General features: G+C 51.4%; 5 protein-coding genes across 5 annotated transcripts; 3 read left to right on the top strand and 2 right to left on the bottom strand.

Moving 5' to 3' along the window:
* Positions 1-1,315: 1,315 nt before the first annotated feature.
* PpBr36_05924 (uncharacterized protein) lies at positions 1,316-3,777 on the top strand (the record flags this gene model as incomplete). Its single annotated transcript, XM_029893072.1, has 4 exons — positions 1,316-2,033; positions 2,090-2,376; positions 2,440-2,590; positions 2,666-3,777. The coding sequence occupies 4 exons, from the start codon at positions 1,316-1,318 to the stop codon at positions 3,775-3,777; spliced, it is 2,268 nt and encodes a 755-aa protein (XP_029745512.1).
* Positions 3,778-4,378: 601 nt separating this feature from the next.
* PpBr36_05923 (uncharacterized protein) lies at positions 4,379-5,059 on the bottom strand (the record flags this gene model as incomplete). Its single annotated transcript, XM_029893071.1, has 1 exon — positions 4,379-5,059. The coding sequence occupies one exon, from the start codon at positions 5,057-5,059 to the stop codon at positions 4,379-4,381; it is 681 nt and encodes a 226-aa protein (XP_029745507.1).
* A 1,425-nt stretch (positions 5,060-6,484) lies between these two features.
* PpBr36_05922 (uncharacterized protein) lies at positions 6,485-9,300 on the bottom strand (the record flags this gene model as incomplete). Its single annotated transcript, XM_029893070.1, has 2 exons — positions 6,485-8,818; positions 8,887-9,300. The coding sequence occupies 2 exons, from the start codon at positions 9,298-9,300 to the stop codon at positions 6,485-6,487; spliced, it is 2,748 nt and encodes a 915-aa protein (XP_029745506.1).
* Positions 9,301-9,893: 593 nt separating this feature from the next.
* PpBr36_05921 (uncharacterized protein) lies at positions 9,894-10,817 on the top strand (the record flags this gene model as incomplete). Its single annotated transcript, XM_029893069.1, has 3 exons — positions 9,894-9,951; positions 10,254-10,412; positions 10,768-10,817. 3 exons carry the CDS (start codon positions 9,894-9,896, stop codon positions 10,815-10,817), a joined length of 267 nt encoding a protein of 88 aa, XP_029745509.1.
* Positions 10,818-15,487: 4,670 nt separating this feature from the next.
* Positions 15,488-19,165, top strand: PpBr36_05920 (uncharacterized protein; the record flags this gene model as incomplete). Its single annotated transcript, XM_029893068.1, has 4 exons — positions 15,488-16,683; positions 16,784-17,268; positions 17,331-17,597; positions 17,670-19,165. 4 exons carry the CDS (start codon positions 15,488-15,490, stop codon positions 19,163-19,165), a joined length of 3,444 nt encoding a protein of 1,147 aa, XP_029745508.1.
* Between the last annotated feature and the right edge of the window lie 251 nt (positions 19,166-19,416).

Here is a 19,416-nt window from a genome sequence, read left to right as displayed (position 1 = left end):
TTATTTGTTTCAATGTATTTTAACATTCGCTGTTTATTCCTCTTATCATGACTTGATCCTAAAATAGGGTTGTCTCGCTTTGCAGAAAGAAAAAAAATGAATAAAAAAAATAAAAGGAGAAGAAGCAAAAAGTGTCGAAGTCATCTGGTGGTTGAAGAGCTATTGCCTAGGGGCGTTGGTGCAATGTTAGATTGATACAATCAAATTAATCACGAGCGAGAGTTTTGAACATAAAGTAAATGAACGCGCCAGGCGTAGGTACAACATTATACTACATATATGTTCGCTGTCATATCCTAAGCAAGTCGTCCAGTAAACTGGACGACTCAACTGTAAACAGAAGGGGTAAGTAAATTTCATTGAGGCACATATGGTCTACAGGGCCTTCTCTTCTGCACTGGACAACCTAGAATTGGACGAAATATCAGTTAGAATTTCCATTACTTCTGGCATTGTAGATCCATTGCTTCTACTAAGTAAGCTCAACAAGCTGAAGCGACCGGGTGACCCTGATTGACTCCAGCGCCGGCAGACCATCAATCAATCATCTTTGGCCTGGTGACGAGTGCTTCTACCAGGCTTGCAGGGAGCAAATGGCGGGGTAGCTCCCTACTGGAAGTATGGGAAACTGAACCAACTCCCCAAGGACCCCCCAAAGAACCAATTGGCACGCCTGAAAGAACACGTACCCGAAAAGGCAATTGATTACCCCAGATCGGCAGAGTTTCGACCCCTCACGCATCAGGTGAGTACCACGAGTAGGCAAGTGGCCCCATACTTGTGCGTGAGCGATGAGGGGCTGGCATGCGCATTAATGATGTACTGTACCGCCCATTGCGCCATGGATTCATGTTATCTATACTAAGTAATACAGTATTAGATAAGATCGGTCAGTAAGGTACCGTACGTTCCTGTCTCCCTTCCATCCTCTTCCTTTTCTTTTTTTTCCCCTTTCAACCTACCTCCTCAAGGTACTTCGGTACCTTGGCTCCCCTGGCACTTCCGCCTCTACTTTATCATCCAATTCACCTGGCAACAGAGCATTTGCACATCCATTCACACCTCCTTCCGGAAGCTGCAAAGATTGGCCGAAACACGCTCTGCGTGCTTGCCAACATTCATTCCATGTTTCTATTTCCAGGTTTTACATGGAAACACATATTCGTATTCTTGTCTCCACGTCTACTATCCTACGTAGCCTAGACCCCGACCTATGTAGATGCTAGCTACTCGAGCATTACCACACCGGGTTTGAACCAACAGGGTCAGCAGACACTAAAAAAAAAATAAAAAAATAAAAAAAAGGGTCGACGCAATGCGGCCTACAGACGCTTTCGGGCGGCAATCGCGTCCGGCGCCTGAGAGCGACGATCTCGGAATGTCGTCCTTCCACCACATCACGGCCTCGCAGGCAATGTCGTACTGCGTCACCGACGAGTCCGCCGTCGATGCTAGCCTGGACCATTCCTTTTCCGCCTTTGCCAGCAGGGCCAGGTACGATACTCGGAAGGATCGTCAGCCCGCTCCGATTCCACGCTCTGAACCCGCGGCCGGGGGCCCATCGTCGTGCTCCGTAACTGGCGTGGAGGAAGCCTCGCGCCAGATCCCCGTGACCGCTCTTCACGACCTACTCGATCGGCCTCTCTCCCCGCCGACAGTCAAAACGCCAGGCTCGATCCCTCTGAACTGTTCTCGGCCGCACCAGCAGCAGCCCATATCTACACCCATGACACCAATCCTACTCGGCGTGTCGGGTCCTGGGTCGACCTTTAGCGGATTATCTTCGCGGCGGGACTCGTTGTCGGCCGGTTCGCTATCTGAAGAGCTCGGGAGCGTTCCGGGGGCGAGCGAGGAGGGGTCTGTGGTCGTTGATGACGTTGAGGATGGCGACCCAGGTGCTACGCCCATGGAGCACAGCGCGGCTACTGCACCCCAGCTGGTTATGCCCAGCATAAAGATGCCGAGCAGGCGGCCTTTTACCGAGGAAGGCAAGGCGATCGGCCGATTAAAGGTTTTGATCGCCGGAGAAAAGGGTAGGCTTATCGTCTATGCTGCCACGCTGGTCCGTGTGCTAATCATCGGGCTACAGGCATTGGCAAGACATCCTTGATTAAATCTATCGTGCAGTGTTGCGAACACATTGTCCACCTCGACCCCATCGAACCTACGCCTTCGACTTGGGAAACCGGACCGAGGGCTGATCGGGCCATGCCCCGAGCCATAGCCGAGATCCATGGCAGCACCAAAGCGTATCCGGAATGGTGGGCAGATTTGGATGACTCTCGGACGCTGAAGAGGAGGAACAGCTTAGGAGACGTTGTCATAAATCGGAACATATGCTTTGTCGACACAATCGGGTATGGAGGTGGCGCAAAGGTGAGAACATATAATCCTTCATAGCCTGTGTTCGTCTCACTAACCCACTTATCATATTTACAGGCGCTACAAGACATCGTTCCCGTGATTCACTATATTGAGTCACATCTAGAGCGGATGGCTTCAAATACTTTGAGCGATTCTGATCTTGCAACTATGATCGGAGGGGACGGAGGTCCTCAGGTGGATGTTGTATTATATTTGATATCTCATGGTGAGTATAGCTGTACTTTATCATATGCTCGCTGGATCTTTACGCTAACATCCATATTCTTTTGCTGGTATGTAGACATAAAACCAGTCGATCTAGAGTACATGAGGATGCTAGCCCCTCTCACTAATATAATACCCTTGATAGCCAAGTCGGACACTATTTCAGCCGACGAAATCTGGGAGAGGAAGCAGAGGGTGTTGAGTCAGCTCCTGAGCGCTGGCGTGCGCCCTTTTCGTTATTCGAAAATATCACCAACTAGTCAGGCAGAGGCTGTATTGTCTGTTTCGAATGCTACTGGCTCAGACAGCGAGGTGATGGATGCCAGTTTGCTCATGAGTCCAGACTACCTCGAGCCATTGCTCCCATCCGAATTGGGCGAACTCGTTCGACAAGTCTTCAGCGCAGATGGAGCGTCCTGGCTGAGGCACTCAGCTGCAAAGAAATGCTTGCAGTGGCGCTCTGGAGAACAGACGAGCAAACCACAGGCATTGTACAGACCTCTCAATTCCTGGCCACCTCCAGCTCAGGGGCAAACGCTCTTGGGAGGTCCGCAAGCGTCTCCTTTGGTAGGGACGACCGGAGAGCTCACGGTCAGGCCCCCCGCATCTGCACTGGCCCTTGCGCCTGCGACAGTGAGGCGCGAGGAGCAGCTGGCGCAGATTCGTTTGGCAAACTGGGCCGTTGAACTACAACGAAGTTTGGATAGCGAACGAGCACGTTATGAGGCACTTGCGAGGGGCGAGAGGGCTGTCTGGCTCACGGAACGCCTTGGTGAATGCGTCAAAGACGGCACTTTAGTGGCCATTGGAGGTCGGGATCTTCGACGCCAGCATTCCCAGTATCGCCGGTCAGCTTCCTCGTCGTCAGTCGGCCGCAGGGTTGCCAGGCCTCGCCATGACGGTGTGTCTACCCCTCACGGGCAAGGAACGACAAAGGGGCTCCGTCTCCCATCAGTTCATTCGCAAGATCCTCTCGGTCTTCTAGAGATGCTGGCGGGTATAAGAGCCAGGAGCTGGGTTGCTCTCGAGGTGTTCGGCAGCATTGGAATATTCGGCGGCCTGGCACTTTGGGTAACAGGCAGGTATTTGCATGCGTATCCCCGTGAAGACTTGAGAGGCTGTTTTGCGCTTCTGGGGTGCAACGGAGAGGCCGCTGGCTTTTTTGCTCGCTACAATATTGGAACGTGAGACCAGGACATGCTATACCCGACAAAGAATCATTTCACGATCTAACCTCGAAATGGAGCACCATGAACCCCGGGAAGCAGCCACGCTGCCAACCCTTCCGCTAAAAGAAAAAGAAGAAGAAAAGCAAACCCGCGTACTAGTCTAGGATGGCGCTCACCTATACCCCAACTTATTCTCAGCTCCGATTCCAAGGGCGAGACTCTTCTGGGCCCTCCTCTTGACGATAGCTCTCAGTTGGATCCGCAAGGCTCTTGCGTTTGCGAGGGCGGGGAAACGCAGGAGACTAGACTACTGGGAAACAGACGCCATTTTTCAATAACGCCCGAACGACTTTAATGCCGCCTGGAAAGAAACCACCTCCCAACCAGCCACCTTGAATGCTATGAGCTACGAAAAGTGACGAGTCAAAACTGGGATGCTACAATCTTAATTTGTTGTAAGATCAAAGAAAAATATATTAAGATTACTACTAGCTGGATATCTGTTCGGGTATCGATTGCTTCAACAAGTCAAAATAGTGTCGTTTTGCGCCGAGTATTCGGCTGGATTTCCAAAGATTCAACACGGTGGTGCCGATTATCCTTTTGTTAAGAAGACCCCATCAACGCGTAGGAATGAATGGTCTAATAGCCCTCTGCACATAACCCTCGGGTAAGCCGTACCGGGCCTGTGCTTCTTCGATGCCTCGATTCATCCTTGCGATATAGTCCTCCCTGGGCATGCTGGGCTTGACACGATGGCGATCGACGTAGATGAGTGCGGGGACCCTGTAACTAAGACCCTCGGCTTCCGTTTCGGTCTGGCTCGACGCCGTCGAGGATGAGCCAGCAGACCTCGGGCGGGCCGGCAGCAGCACCTCGACGTCGGCATAGTACTTGATGCACGCAAAGCCCGCGCCCTCGGTGATGTCCAGCATCTTTTCATCCTCAGGGCACAGGTGGTACAGGACGCCCCAGACGCCTTCCTCGGCGCCGATGTTGAGAGATTCGGCGACGGGCGACAGGGCCCCTTTGCGACGCATCACCTCGACCTCATGTGCCAGCGCGCCCGTGGGCATCACGTTGGCGAATCCGCGCTCGTTGACGATGAAGCTCCAGTCTGGCAGAAGCGCGAGGCCCTTGGCGACGCTTCCCGGGCAGCGCTGTTCCATCTGCGTCGGTGATAAGTTAGAGCCATACGCGAAGTAGTAAGCTGATCGTTGCTTGGTGCGGCGGGCCATGAGGCCGCCGCCGGTGAAGGACGATGGCGTCGAGCAGCCAGAGGACGAGGCTGGGGTGCTCATGCTGGGCGCTTTTTTTTTTTTGTTTCTTTTTTTTCTTCTTCGGTGCGTTGGATCCGGATGACTTTTTTTGCTGTCGCAGTGGTTTAAGTACAAAGGAGAGTTGCCAGGGGCGGAAAGGGCGATGATATAAGATGGAAGGTGGAATCTTTTCTTGATTATTCGCGGCGACAACAACAACGGCGGGATCAGATGCAAAAATCCTCGTGTTCCGAGCGTCGCCGATTTCCACAATCTTCCATGAATTCAAGCATTTTTCAGTATTGGGATTGGGGAAGGAAAGGAAAACCAAAACACTTTATATGAATCCTTTTTGCACTCAGCTATGTTTGAACATTTCTTTTCGCCTTCACCCTCCCACTATGTCTCACTACTGGTTCGTGATAAAAAGCCGGCTAGAAGGCAAAAGAAGCATGGCATGCATGCATGGGGTTGTCCCGGTTGCCATCGACCTGCCGTAATAGTTAAGCTAAGAAAAAAAAAATAAGAATGTGGTGACGGCAACTGCTCTCGTCATGGGTCCTGCCAGGAATGCGGCACGACTAGGGGAGCGTCTCGATGCTCGCGCGGAAATTGGCTAGACATTCAAAGAAAACAATCTTGAAATTTGTCCTTCCTGGGAGGCCCGGCGACCTTGCCGAGACAGGTTCGCTATTCAATCGCTAGCTCTGATAGGTTTGGGTGGTTTCTAGGGGTTTGGACTTTCTTTTTGCTTCCTTCTTTTGTACTCCCCTGTCTCGCGGCCCTTATTCTTGCCATATTTTGTCTTGCTCTTGCTCTTGGTTTTTTTTTTTTTTTTCTTTTTCTTTTTCGTAGGACCCTTCCAGAATCTTTGGGCAGACCACTAAGTTTCCAAACACCTCAAACCTCGCGGGTGAACACATTCTCTTCGTGTCGCTTTTGCCATGTCTTTCCTTCAATAAGACAACCTCTGGAACTTGAGATGTTCAGGGTTGTTTCTTTGCTCGAAACACGGGGTCGGCATTTGCCAATGTTATTTTGCTAGTTAGACCCCAGTCTGCCCAATGGTCATCGCCGAAGGCGCGATGCCCACTCTTGTTTACTCTCAGGTCTAGAGCCTGAACCCGGTTCCTTGCCATCAATACGGAAGCATACATGTCCACTTTCGTGCAAGGTTTAACATATCGATGTGTAAATAGCCACCGTCGGCCAGTTAAATTCGACCTATATACCAAAAACTCCAACATTTATGCCCGCCCGTCTGCGCTGTCTTGATGGCTTCATGAGTTCATACAGATAAAGTCTTATGCTTTAAAAGGTATAACCGGCACTTGTGCCAGCAGAGAAACGAAAAGAGAGAAAAGAAAGTATACAAGTACAAGGGAGAATATAAGCAGAATTGGTGAGAAATAGCTCGAGCTATATGTTCTGGATATGAGCAGATAATCCTCACTCCTCACCCATTACTTATGTGATAGGAGTAAGAAAGGGGCTGAGCATGAGGTCATCGGCACTAGGGCGCTTGTTGTGATCCATCTCAAAGGTTTGGGCCAGGAAAGCCTTGGCCTCTGTGCTCGCATCCTCGGGGATGGTGGGCGTTGCCTTGCCTCCGCCGATCTTGAAAATGGCCTGCAGCTGTGTGCAGTCCGGGAATGGGTGCGTACCCGTCATCATCTCGACTACCAGGCAGCCAAGTGACCAAATGTCGGCCTTGCGGGTATAACTTGTCTGCTTGACCACCTCGGGTGCCATCCAGAATACCGAGCCCTGTAGCGAGGGCCGGTGCTTGTTATTGTTGGCACCGTTAAGAAGGTTGGTCGCCTCAATCTTCTTGGAAATACCAAAGTCCGAAATCTTGATGGTGCCCTTGTTGTCGACGAGAATGTTGGCACCCTTGATGTCTCGGTGGATGATCTCGCGTTCGTGAAGATATGACAACCCATTCAGAATTTGTCGCACAAAACTGCGGACCAAAGGCTCTGGCAGTGCGCCATATGAGTTGAGCATTGTCTGAACCGAGCCTCCAGGAACGTACTCGAGGAAAATGTTGAGATATTCAGCAGAGGAGCCACAGCCAAGGTACTGCACGATATTGGGGTGACGGAGATCCCTAAGCAAGCTGATCTCACGCTTGAGGGCCTCAATCATGCTCTTCTTCCTGGCATCGTTCTGGCTGTTGGCACCAGGTGAGGGGGCCTCAACCTGTTTCACGGCGAGGAGCTCGCCTGTAATGGCATGGAGAGCAAGGTAGACGCATCCAAAGGATCCCTGTCCGATGAGTGCTCCCTTCATCCATTTGCTGTCATCCCAAGACTCGCCAGACAGGAAGCTCTGAAGATCTTCGTCGGCGTCCTCACCATCCTCATTCAGAGCTTTGCTGACATCGCCGAACGAGCCAGAGCCGGACCCTGAGCCAATGGTGCTACCCTCATCGAAGTAGCTGTGCCGGACAATGTTTCCGTCGGGGTCCGTCACGCTGACGGCAGCTGAGTCTGAGCCGCTATCGGCAAATGAAACGTAAGACTTGCGATTCGGTTCAATGGGAGACCCTTCTTCCTGAAGCGTGTCTAGCATAGACGACGCCACCGAATCACGGTAGCCATGCTGCAGCCTGCTCTGCAGATCTCGGGGGCGAGCCTTGGGCAAGGGAGTCGACTGCAGCCAGCTGTCGGCGATTGTAGGGATGGGAGGAGCGTCCTGGATGCTCGAGGCCATGCTGAAACTGCTGGCAACGCTGAGGCGGCTGTTAACCTTGCTAAGGCGTGCAGACCTACGCATAGACAGTCTCGCGGTCCGATCAATATCCTCCCGCGGATGATCAGGGAAGTATGTGGTGAGGTCAGAGGCGATGAGCTCGCTCGGAGGCCTGAGGCCGCCGAAAGACCTCAAGACTTTTCTCCTGGGCTGCAGCCGGCCAGAATCTAGAGGCTCGGGTCTCTCTAAGTCACGAGCAGCATTGTAAACGTTCCTCTCGCGATCCTGGTACGAGACGGGAGAGAGCGGGGGCTGGAGGTTATCCCAGTTTTCGCCGAGAACCTTTTGCACCTTGATCTGGCTACGCGCTCCAACGTTGTCCATGGCGCGGGAGTGCGACTGTTGGGCCTCCTCCATGGCAATCGCGGCGGCCCTCTCAAGCTCAGACTGGCCTGGCTCGCCAGCCGGCACGCGACGAAGGATAAGTCGGTTGCGCTCCGGTCGCTTCTGGTCTTTAATGACGCGCCAAAGCTCAGTGTCTCCCAGTCTACGGCACTGCTTTGGATCCGGGTCAAGTCCAGAAAGAACCCAGAAGCAATAATTCCTCTCGTGGTCCTCTCGCAGAGCGAATTTGCGTAATGTCACCCGCATGACCTCCTCGCACGTGTTGCAGTCGGCAATCTTGACAACCTTGGTGACGCCCCCTGTAGAAATGACACGAATGACATCTTGGTTCTGTGGTAAGGCAGCCATCAGCGATCCGTCCATACCGGAGTCGGTCCGGGTATGGGTTAATACCGGTCGTGAGTTTGCCTGGCTATCTGGCGGTGATCCAAGTCCCCTCAGCGACCCAGTGGGAGTGGGCTGCTGTCCAACATATGGGTTTCGTGTGCGCGCGGTTCGGAAATCAGCACTGGGGAGTGGCGATGTTGGCCTGGAGGAAGTGGCTGGCCTGGAGGGATCATATGCCATGCCACTCAAGTCAATCTGACGGGAATATCTCTTGTTCACTGAAGGGTTGGGCATGGCACGGCTGCTAGAGTGGAAGGGTTTGCTGGGGGATTCGGATACGGGAGTGTACATGCTCTCATGTCCACCAAAGGAATCCTGATTAAGAGGTGACTAGGGTCAGCCAAGTGCCTCTCGAGCCGCAAATAAAGCATCCCTCGACTCACTCTATTCCTTTTCTTTTGGCCGGCGATGGCCTTGGTCCTCAGTTTCTTAATGCTGAGGAACAAGCGTACTCGGTCGCCAACCTTCTCGATGCCCATCTCCTTGAGGACATCCTTGTCCATCTCAAGAAGGTTCTCGCCATTGATGTGATTTTTCCTGAAGAGCTTCTCATACTCGCCACACCGGACACTCCTCAGGTATTCACAGACCTTGTCTTCGTCCCAGTGCTTTGGTGAATCATGATCATCGTTGTCGGAAAACTCGGACTCGGTCGGGCTGAAGGACTGGCTGGCAGGCGGTGCAGCTGGTGCTCGTCTCGAGGGAGGGTATGATGTTTGTGCCGTGCCAGACATCATTCCTGAGCCTGACGTGCCCAGAGGGGCAGGGAAGGGCGACTTTGAAGCCAACATGGCCATCTCTTTGGATCAGGCGCGACCCCCTAAAAGAGCGAGGTGGGTGTTCGGGCCCGAATTATGTGTAGTGCAAAATATGGCTGTAGTGCCAGGCGGCTGGCCGGGTCGTGTTGGTTACGACCAGAAGCCAGCGGGTAATGTAAGAAGGGTGCCGAAGAGAAACAGCTCAGAACGGCCGCGTGGTTCGGAAGGATTGGTTATGACCAGACAGTAGTCTCCCAGGTTAAAGAAGCGACGGTTTCAGGGACAAGGGAAAAGAGATACGGGACGTGCTGGACTCTGGTGTGCTTTACGTAGAAGTCGACGGATGGGATGTGGGCAGACTGCAGTGTCCCCGCCAGGAAGTCCTGCTGGTGTTGATCCTCGGTAGCCAGGTCTTGTCGACAGGATCTCGATAGGATCAAGAAGGAGGTCTGATTTAGGGCGGAAGGGAGGGGTGTATCCAGTTCTTTGTAAGAGGAGGAAGGGAGCTCATCCGCCCAAGGTAGGTAGGAACAGCCAAGAGGGAAAAATAAAACCGAATGTGCAGGTAGACAGTGCAGCGTTAGCCCCTGCCAGAAGGGCCAGCGTGGATCGTCAGAGTGGGTGATTCGACGATGCAGGGACAGGTCAGGTCAGGTCAGGCCGCTGGTAAACAGTGGTACGACGCCAGAAGTTTGTAGGCGAGGGGTGTGGGGGTGTGGGATAATAAGAAGAAGAAAAGGACCAGACAGATTTGGCTGGCCACGACCTGGTTGATGGGTGGTGCCGGTTTGGTAGGGCGTGAGGGCGGGCGGGCGCTTTGAAGAAATGAACAAAAAAAAAAAAAAAAAAATCATCCGCTTCTGGGGAACTCTCCAGCACAATTTGGAAGAATTGGACAGGCTGATTGATCATGACCCAGCAGCAGCAACGGCGGACAGACGAAACCTCGAGTGTCATTGGCTGAGCTGCCCTGGAAGGTATGAAACAGCAAGGACTGCACGGAGCCCCCTTTTACGTTGCCCCACTTCACGCCTTCGACGGTGGCGCCGCGGAGGCCAGCCAAAATGGCAATCTATGTGCGAAGGTGGTGTTTTCAACGGGCTCGGCTTTGGGGCGGGCAAGGATATCAGACCGCTGCATGGACTGGTTCGGTGATGAGTCTGTTTTGTTCATCTATTAAGAAGAGACAAGTAATACTAATCGGGACAGGAGACCTGTTGACGAAAAATTGGGAAATCTGCCGGAGTAATAAATGATCAAATAAGATAAGGTCGGGACGCTCCAGAGGAGTACGGAAAAACTTTGGACGAAGCTGATACGACCCAGACCCAGAGAAACGGAACCGAGCTAAACTGTTTTTTGGCCGTTGGAACTGCCACACATACCGCAACAGTTACAGCACAGTCAACGATGAAGCAGCTGCCGCGTGACGGCCAACAGACAACGGACAACCGAACTCTGTCTTTACTTGCAGCCCGCTGTCCTTGATTCACGACCTACCTACAGTACGCAAGCGACAAGAACGAGACGAAAGCCAGGACCAGGTGCACCGGTGAAAATGACGATGGAGCCTATCCAGCGGGGATCCCAATATTCGGGGTGGGGATCCATCAAATCACCTGTCAAAAATTGCACATTTCAAGGAAACCAGAGAGCACAGATTGTCGTATACTCCTGTTTCCAAGATTAGTATGGCCCAGCCGTAAGATACCAGTCAAGGCAGCCACTCGCTTGTATTCTTTCAGCTAGGTAGTGTAGCTAGCTTACAGTAATAGTATTAGGTGGCTGCCTTGAATTGGGTGTCAAGCGGGTCATCTAGGTAGACACCTTGTAACTAACTATCTGACTTGATACCGGATGTTTCCCTACTTTGTGCCTCGCAAGTAAGCATCGCATCTTCAACTTCCCAAGGAACCTGTAACCGAAAGCGATGAGAGAAGGGAAAACCTCCTTTGAGCTTGTCAATTCAGCCGTAAAACAACAACAACAACAACAAAACATCCCTTCGTCTCCGTCCATCAATCTGTGGAGCCCATCCAATGACGCACTTCTGTTGGCTCTTGTCTAGAAGCGCCTCAGGCCTCGCTAAAGTTAGGCTTTTCCTACACGACACCCCCGCACCCACCATACATTCTACCAAAACTTCCCAGCTTTACTGCCTAATACCAAGTACAGTATATATGCGTTCTTGATGCTTCCAAGAGACTCGTCGCCCGCCCCCGGTGGATGCACTCTTGGCATCATAGTAAAACGCGCCGGTGAATAGACATTTGACTGTCGTTGCCATCAGTTGGTTTTGTGGGGATTGGAATGGAGTCTAGGGCCGGGTCGGTGTGGGAGTGTACATGTACAGTTGTACTGTACGTATGTATGTATGTGGTAGGTCAGGGAGGTACGTACTACTTCCCACTGGCGCCGCATGCGGCTGCCTGAGTTGTGCAGCACCTAGACCCCACCAGCTGGACATCCAACACCGCCAATCTGCAGACTCCAAGGCATTCGCGCCCGCTGGGCTGACTGAACCGCCGACGGGGTTGCGCAGAAAAGGCTGATCTAGGGGTCCTCCTGAAACAGCGTTTGTTTCGGTGGTTCCCGCCCCAATCCCACCCTCACCCACTGTCTTTTTTTTTTCTTAGCGTGCTGCAGTCCAAGTAGTCAAGGTACGTACCAGCCGCTGTAGGTATGCACCTGATACCTGACGTAATACCATGTAGCACTTTGTACTGCCGTGTTTCCTTTTTTTTTTTATACTTTGTTTCCCCGCCGACCGTGTTCTATCAGCGTGTCATGGAAATTACTGTAGTATTTGTCGTATTCAACCGAGGATATACAAGGTTTCTGATAAACAGACATTATTGACAGATAGTATTGACAGGTATCAATGTACTGTACTGTAAGTAAAAGTCGGTCTGAGCTAGCTCATTTCACGCTCAATGCATTTCATTCATTATCCATTAGTAGCCAGGGTGTATCCAAGTTACAGCCATGCGTGACCTTAATCGAACGCATGGCTTTGCCTTATCTCGCTAGAGTAATTATAGGTAAATAAGAGTCAAAATGTGATTGACGGCTTTCATTGTATATGTAACTCCCTTCCTAGTTTGGTCTGAGGTAAATGTGATCTGCCTTTCTTTTGTTGTTTTCAGGCAATTGATATGTTCGCAGCCACGGTTGCAAAATTACGGTTGCTGTCGATTGGTATCAGAATCAGACGGGAAAAATGCTAATCTAATGATTTTTCCATCGGCCCTTGCGATGCGAACTAAAAACGCTCGTTTAATCTGGACCCAAGTAGTGAGTGCGTTGCACTTCAAAGAAAGAGTCGAGCCGTCCTCACAAGTGTTAGTCCAGGCATCATGCATTCCCGATGAAAAGCGATATACTTTTTGTTATAGCAAAGGTAGATTTATGCGATGCCATAATTTGCCGGTACCGATTGCACTCGTTTCTCTTGAACGCCCGTTCCAGGCTCGCTCGCTCGCGTGCTTTGCCATCAGAAAGCCATTCATGTGTGGTCGTTGAGAGTCGCGATGCAACGAGCTTGCATTTCATGGCAAAAGAGAGTTTTTGCCAACAGCTACTCAACCTGTAACACTGCCCACATGCCACGCCAACGTCGCACGTACCGACTACTTTACATAGCACTGGAATAGATTGGCATCGGGTTTGGGGCCAGGAACTTGCATGCTAGGGAAAGCGTTGCAGCCATCGCCAAGGAACGAAACCCCGAGATGCCAAATCCGGTACTTGGACCGCTAGTTCTGTTGTCGCAAATCCCACGCTAGGAAGCAAATGTATCGCGTAGGGAGCAAAAAAAAAAAAAAAAAAAAAAAAAACACTTAAACACAAGACCATACCATCTATCCCTATCACCCCGCCTCAGAGGCAAATAAAAAAGCAAAGGCGGAGGCGAAATCAACCACAAGCTCACGTTTCGAAACGCAACTCCACGATCAACGTCGTAATCAGTTGTTGGCCAAGCGTCTACTGAAACAGCCTCATCGTTAGCCCCTGTAATTTAGTACGTTTTTCACCAAAAAGATGACGACTTTGGAAGATCTTCCAATTTTTGCCCGAACCGATCGCCACTTTGGCCCCCACTTTGGCCCCTTTTCGCGCGCACTTTGTTGTCGTGTTTATTTGTTGGGTAGCGTGTTAAAGTATGACTGCGTGTCAACGTATAATTGTAGAAAACCCCCTATTGCGGAACATACACATAGTGATATTACTCTAGTACTTCTAACGAGATATCTTTGGCATGCATATGGACAAGAAGAGCCGCTACAGTCAGATCAAGAAGACCGGGCTGTCGGCGACGCGGCAGGATCCGCCGTAACTGAATTATCGACGCCCTTGTCTTGCCCCGACGCATCACTCTCCGGGGGGCGCAAAAATATTTTCTTTGTAGAGTGTTTTCTAAATACGACCTTGACTAATGTTATAGTTACAGCAAAGTCTGTTCTTGAGGATGTGAGGAGAATCATAATTGCCGAGCAACTACAACCGGTACAAAACACCGATAAACATTTCAATCGAAACAATCCAACGTTGCTTCTCGAAACAAACAGCATAGATGTTGCAACAAGGTGCTCTGGCTCTTCAAGTCACCGGGTACCCCACACTACATGGTTGAGTTTAAGGAATGGAATTTGAGAGTCTGTGACTAAGCTCCTTTCCCTCAGGCTGGGCTGCTTTGACGTTATTTTCCCACACCTGATACCGACTGGATCAATGCTGTGCAAAGTGTGATATGTTGATTGTGTCTGAAACGACGAGGCTGTGAAGAGCTTGGGAGTGAGTGTTGTAGCTGCAATAAGCACTCACCTTGACTGATCAAGAGACGCTGGTTAGACAACCAAGGTAATCAATCTTTTACCACACGCCTAGTCACTACGTAATTGACATGGTATGCACATCAGCAGATGAAAATCATGATCCATGATCCGAACCACTATCTGTCACCGCCACTATATTTATAGCCGCATACCATGTTCTCACTTTGATGACAGTTGATGTCAGAAAACGTGGCATGGGGAAAACAAAGCCATGGATGGATATTTTGAGAGAATGTTTTATGTTTATTTTCTATGGGGTCGGTCCAGATATGGGTAACCATAGGCAGCAATGGATGATCCTTACCGAGGAGAGCTGGGCAGGTAAAGGTAGTAATTCCCAAGGGGCTGTACGTTTATTGGGGATTGTGGTGATCTCAATACCAGCCACAATTAACATAGCCACATCTTATCACTGCCACTACTACGTCATACATTTCAAAATGATTGTTGATAGTATACTTGGGCACATGAGTTGTGGGAATACTGCAACTAGCATGCATAATTCATCAATATCTCACCAGTTTCGCTTTTACTAAGGTTGAAGCGGCACAGAGGCCAGTTTATCCTCCCAGGCACGTTACTGGTATCTCGGTGTCATCAGGTGTCGTGAAATTGAATAACGATAAAAACTCCACGGAGGCTCGCCAAGTAGGAAGTACCAGCTGTGGTACCCATCAAAGCTAGATAATAAGCAAGATGTTGAACAGGTGCATGCTTCACACGGCATACAACTGCTCATAGTCGGAACTCCTAGTCGGAGCAGTTCGGGGAATGCAACAATGTTCTCTCGTATAAAGCCCTTTCACCCCAAAGACCCCGGCAGTCCGGCAGCTCTGCCATTGATTTGATAGGTTCCTGTGCTTCCAATTGGGGAGGTAAGGTACGACTATGATCCTGTGGCCTCTCATTGGTTGCCAACAAATCAAGTTGATATCATAGCTACCTCGCTGATGGTAACTGTGCATGGAACAAAAAACAAAAAAAATTGTTTGCGGCTCACCGTGAATGCGCATGTAGCTTTCTCCAACTTCATTCCGTCTCGCGATCCAGAAAAAAAAACCACGAACTTTTTTTCTAGGCTGGTTAACGACGCAAAGCAGAACAAAACCCTCGACAAGAGTTGCCGATCATCATCATACCCAAAGGAACTCGTACCCCATGGCTAATCAACAACAACTTCCTATATCTGACAAGGGCTACTAAGATCAGTCCAGCCTCGTGCCTTCCGATCAGCAGCTGATCAAATGGACTCAAAGTTACACCGCAATGCAATTGTATTGTCACACTTCGGCCTTGTTACGAAGATAAGGTCGATAGGGACTCCCGAGGCCGTCAAGCCCCGGGGCTTGATCGCCAAGCTGCCAGCCTAGTTCCGTGACTCTTGTTCTACCATGGAACAAGTAAGGAGCCCCAAGAATACGCGGGCACTTCCAGGAAGCTTGCGAAGGTCTTCTGCCAGGCCACGGGACTCATCCTTGCCCAAGCTTGACACCGACCTAGTCCCGGACCTGTCAGTGGTCGCGTCGTCGCCAGTAGTCCAGACCTCGGCATCTACATCGACTTTGACGGGGAAGAGGAACAGTATAGCGAACTCTCTGCGTTCTCTCGGGCTAGGCTCGCCCATATCTTCACCAACAGCCTCCTCGACATCGGTGTTTGTAACCTCAGACGTCGAATCGGTGTCTCCACTACCAAGAACCCTCAGAAAACAAAGGACCGTCTCCATCGACTATGGCGGCAGCCAGCTGGGGCGACGAGAGTCCTTCCGGTCCATCTTCACCACCAGTGCCGGCTCACATGAGACTACGTCAGTCTCCCAGAGCTCCACCAACAGTATCGATGGGAGGATACAGTGGGATTTGCAGAAGGTCAAAGGTGTCTTCAAAATCATCCTTGAGCTGCATTTCCTGCGCAGCAAATCGGCATACGTTATTGTCACCAACAACTACATCATCAAGGTCAAGAGCATTGCCGACGTCCTGGCCTTGTTCCCATCACTGCCGCCGGACATGCTCCCCGGTGGCTCTACCCCGGTATCCAAGGCTGAACGACCCGCGAACCCCGAGGTGTCACAGTTGATACCTATTGAGTTGCTAGTATCTGCGTCCAGAGCCGAAAGCTCGCGGCCATATTTTGGCATAGAGCTCTGGTGGAAGTCGACACATTCGCTCGCTGCCTTTGGGGCTTGTCAGTTCTTTGCACAAGACCCCACGATGAGGGACTTGATGTTGGACAGCGTCCACGCGGCAGTAAGAGAGAAGGAAGACGCCCATTTCGGCGTTCCACGGGTGGCACATGAGGTGGTGGAGAGGATTTGCGAAATATCCCGACGCGAGGAGCCAGATTATCCGTTGCTGCAGCCAGAGATGTTCCCCGTTGGAATCAGGCTGGCTGACAATGCGAAATGGGCCGAAAGCGAGTCCTTCTACTTTGCTATTGGGGTAAACCTATGTTATTTTATCAAAGCAGCGCGACCAGCAGACAATAAGGGGCTGATCACCACTTATGCAAAGTACGGAATCATGAATCTCGAATGTGCCAATGGCTGCTGGGCGCCACGGGAAGACCGGTTTGAGCTACGATTTCGGTTTGTTCATGCCCCCTCCCCCCCTCTACGACGCGTCTGTCATTGACCGGTCAAATTTCTCCTTCTTTTATTATTGTCTAGACACTGACAATTGTCGCAGAAGACCCTTCGAAGCCAAGCCAACACACCTTCACATATCAAGCCGGTTCTCCCACCACATATTACAGACACTGCTCAAGGCAGATGAGACCCTCAGGCCATGCTGGCCTAGTAGTCTTCGGAGAACCCAGGTTTTCAGGGTCGACAAGCTTCCACCTTCAGGAGTCGATATCGATGTGGCAACCGGAACATCGACCGAGTTTGGCGGACTCCACAGAACACATAAGGCCTTCTGCGCTGCCTACGATTGCCAACCAGTTGATTGGGAAATGCGGCTTGATGGCGGCTTTGGTCCTGAGTTGCGTATTCTGTTACCTCGGGACGCAAGACCCTCATATGAGCCTCTCGAGCTGATAGCCTTGCTGAGAGCCGTCCGCTACAATCGCTTCATTGGATCCATATCGTTCCGCGGTGTTAGTCTCAGGCATCTTTGGGATAGATTTGATAGTTCGCGGCCGGAATCAGTGGCTTATATGAGCCCAGATGGTACGTCTCGGGTTTCACTCAGCAATCATGCGTCCTGTGAGATATTGACCCTTGCCTCATAGAGAACATTATAAGCTCGAGCCTCTGCAAGCTTGTGCAGAAAGGATCAGTATTGTCTCAGGAGATCCACGCGTTAGCATTTTGCCTGCCTTCACTGAAGCAAATCGACTTGACCGACACGCTTAGCGATCTCCCACGTTCACCGCATCCAGACCCGGACCTAGGCATACTATTCCCCATTATAAACCTCATCGGTGCCGGTCTGACAGCCTGCAATAGGATTATCGTGGCTGGGTGTAGCCTGGGATCGGGTGACGTTGCCGCGTTAGGTGAGTACTCGTTAGCGTAATGATTGGGCTTGAGGGCGCAGACTGCTAACAAGATATGACGATGAATTTCAGTCTCGGGCTTAGGTCAAAGGAATTTCAGCGATGATGGCTTACAGTTTGGAACAGAACTAAAAGCTCTAGACGTGTCGAGATGCTCCCTGTCCAGTCATGATCTCACAGCTATAGTCGAAGCGCTCACGGTTCAGTCCAGAGCACTTGAACTTCTTGACATTTCCCAAAACACGGGCCGCATCTCCCCTGGCACTATTTCCAGGTTTATCGATGCTATGTCTGACCTGCGCAGCTTGAATATTTCCGACGCAGTCATTGGACAGGACGAGACGAATCTTTTGTCATATGAGAGCCTTGGGGGATTCAAAAGCATCGAGCGTATAAATATTTCAGGGTACAAGATGTCAGTGGATACGGAGAAGGCACTGCTGGCGTTCCTCGAGATGAAGGCTATCGATCAACGCCAAAAAGGTGGCTTCTCAATAGCGTCCGGCGGCCTCGAGCGAATACAACTGAACAGCTGCGGGATTGATGGGCATGGTGCCGCACGCATTATCAACGCAGCTTCAGGACTTCAGGGGCTACATATCCATTTGAATAGCAACCCTATTGATCAAGGGGTGGAAGTCCTCGCGTCTGCCATTGCACTTTGTTCCGAAGGGAGCTTTGGGCTGCACTTGGACATGATCGAGTTCAACAGAGTTGAAGGATATGTCCGGCTCATCCAGGCTATCACCGTATCCAAACGCTTCGTCTACGTCTCCCTGGCGGGAACAGCCCCGCCACCGCTACCCAGTGCGGTCTGTACACCGGCCGTTTCAGATGCGCTGGAGCAGCTCTTCGTCCAGAACAGCTCCATCAGAGTCCTCGACTTGTCGGGTTACGCCGACAAGCTCGACGAGGGGCAGCTGGGACGGGGATTCGGCCGCGCCTTCAGAGGCCTTGGGCGCAACGATACGATGCGGACCCTCGTCCTCCGCAACCAAAACCTTAGCACAGAAGTCGGCGACCTCGGTCTCGGAATAAGAGATAACCGGGCGCTGCGTCAACTCGACATTGGCGGGTCCGAAATCAACCTCACAGCCCTGCTCTTCTTGCGCAGATGTCTCAAGTCCAACCGCTCCATTTTGCAGCTGCCCTTTGGCAGAGAGCAACAAGACCGTCTACTCGAGCGTGCGGTCCACAACGTACCAGAGCCGGCGAGGACGGTGGCTTTGAGCGACCTCAGGCTGGAGGTTTCGAAACAAGCCGTGGGTATCCAAAGGATCATTGCGCGCAATCGCAAGGAGGCCGAAATGGTCGACGACGGTGACCAAGTCGCGGATATACTGCTGAACGCGGAGCCCGATCATGGCCTCGACGTCGACAAGTTGGACGGTGACAGCCTGCCTGTCTTGCAGTACGCGGCGTGGCCGTTGCGTCGTCAGAGCAGGCGCGTCGTCTCTTCGCTCATCGAGCCCGAGGTCTTTACCAGTCCTTATCGCTTGAGCGACTTGGAGGAGGCTATTGCCAGTGCGGGAAGCAGCAGGGATGTGTCCGTGACCCGTCGTTTCTAGCAGTTGGCGTATTCGTGATATTTGTCTCGCGTTTTGTTTTTATTTCCTTGGGCGATCTGGTGGCTTAAGCTTCTTTATTCATCTTATAATCCGAGCGTAGCGTTGAGCTTGAAAGTAATATACCCAGTGTATGGTTTTGGTATTACAAGCGCGGGGGGTCTATGTATGTCTGCACCAAATGGGGGCAGGACGGAAATATTTAGGACGAACCTAGGTCTCACTCAAATCTGAATATGAGTTGCAAATCTGAT

The sequence above is a fragment of the Pyricularia pennisetigena genome (assembly GCF_004337985.1).
Source record: "Pyricularia pennisetigena strain Br36 chromosome 4 map unlocalized Pyricularia_pennisetigena_Br36_Scf_6, whole genome shotgun sequence".
Lineage (NCBI taxonomy): Eukaryota > Fungi > Ascomycota > Sordariomycetes > Magnaporthales > Pyriculariaceae > Pyricularia > Pyricularia pennisetigena.
Note: the sequence above shows the minus strand (reverse complement) of the source record. Positions and strands in the feature narration are given on the sequence as shown.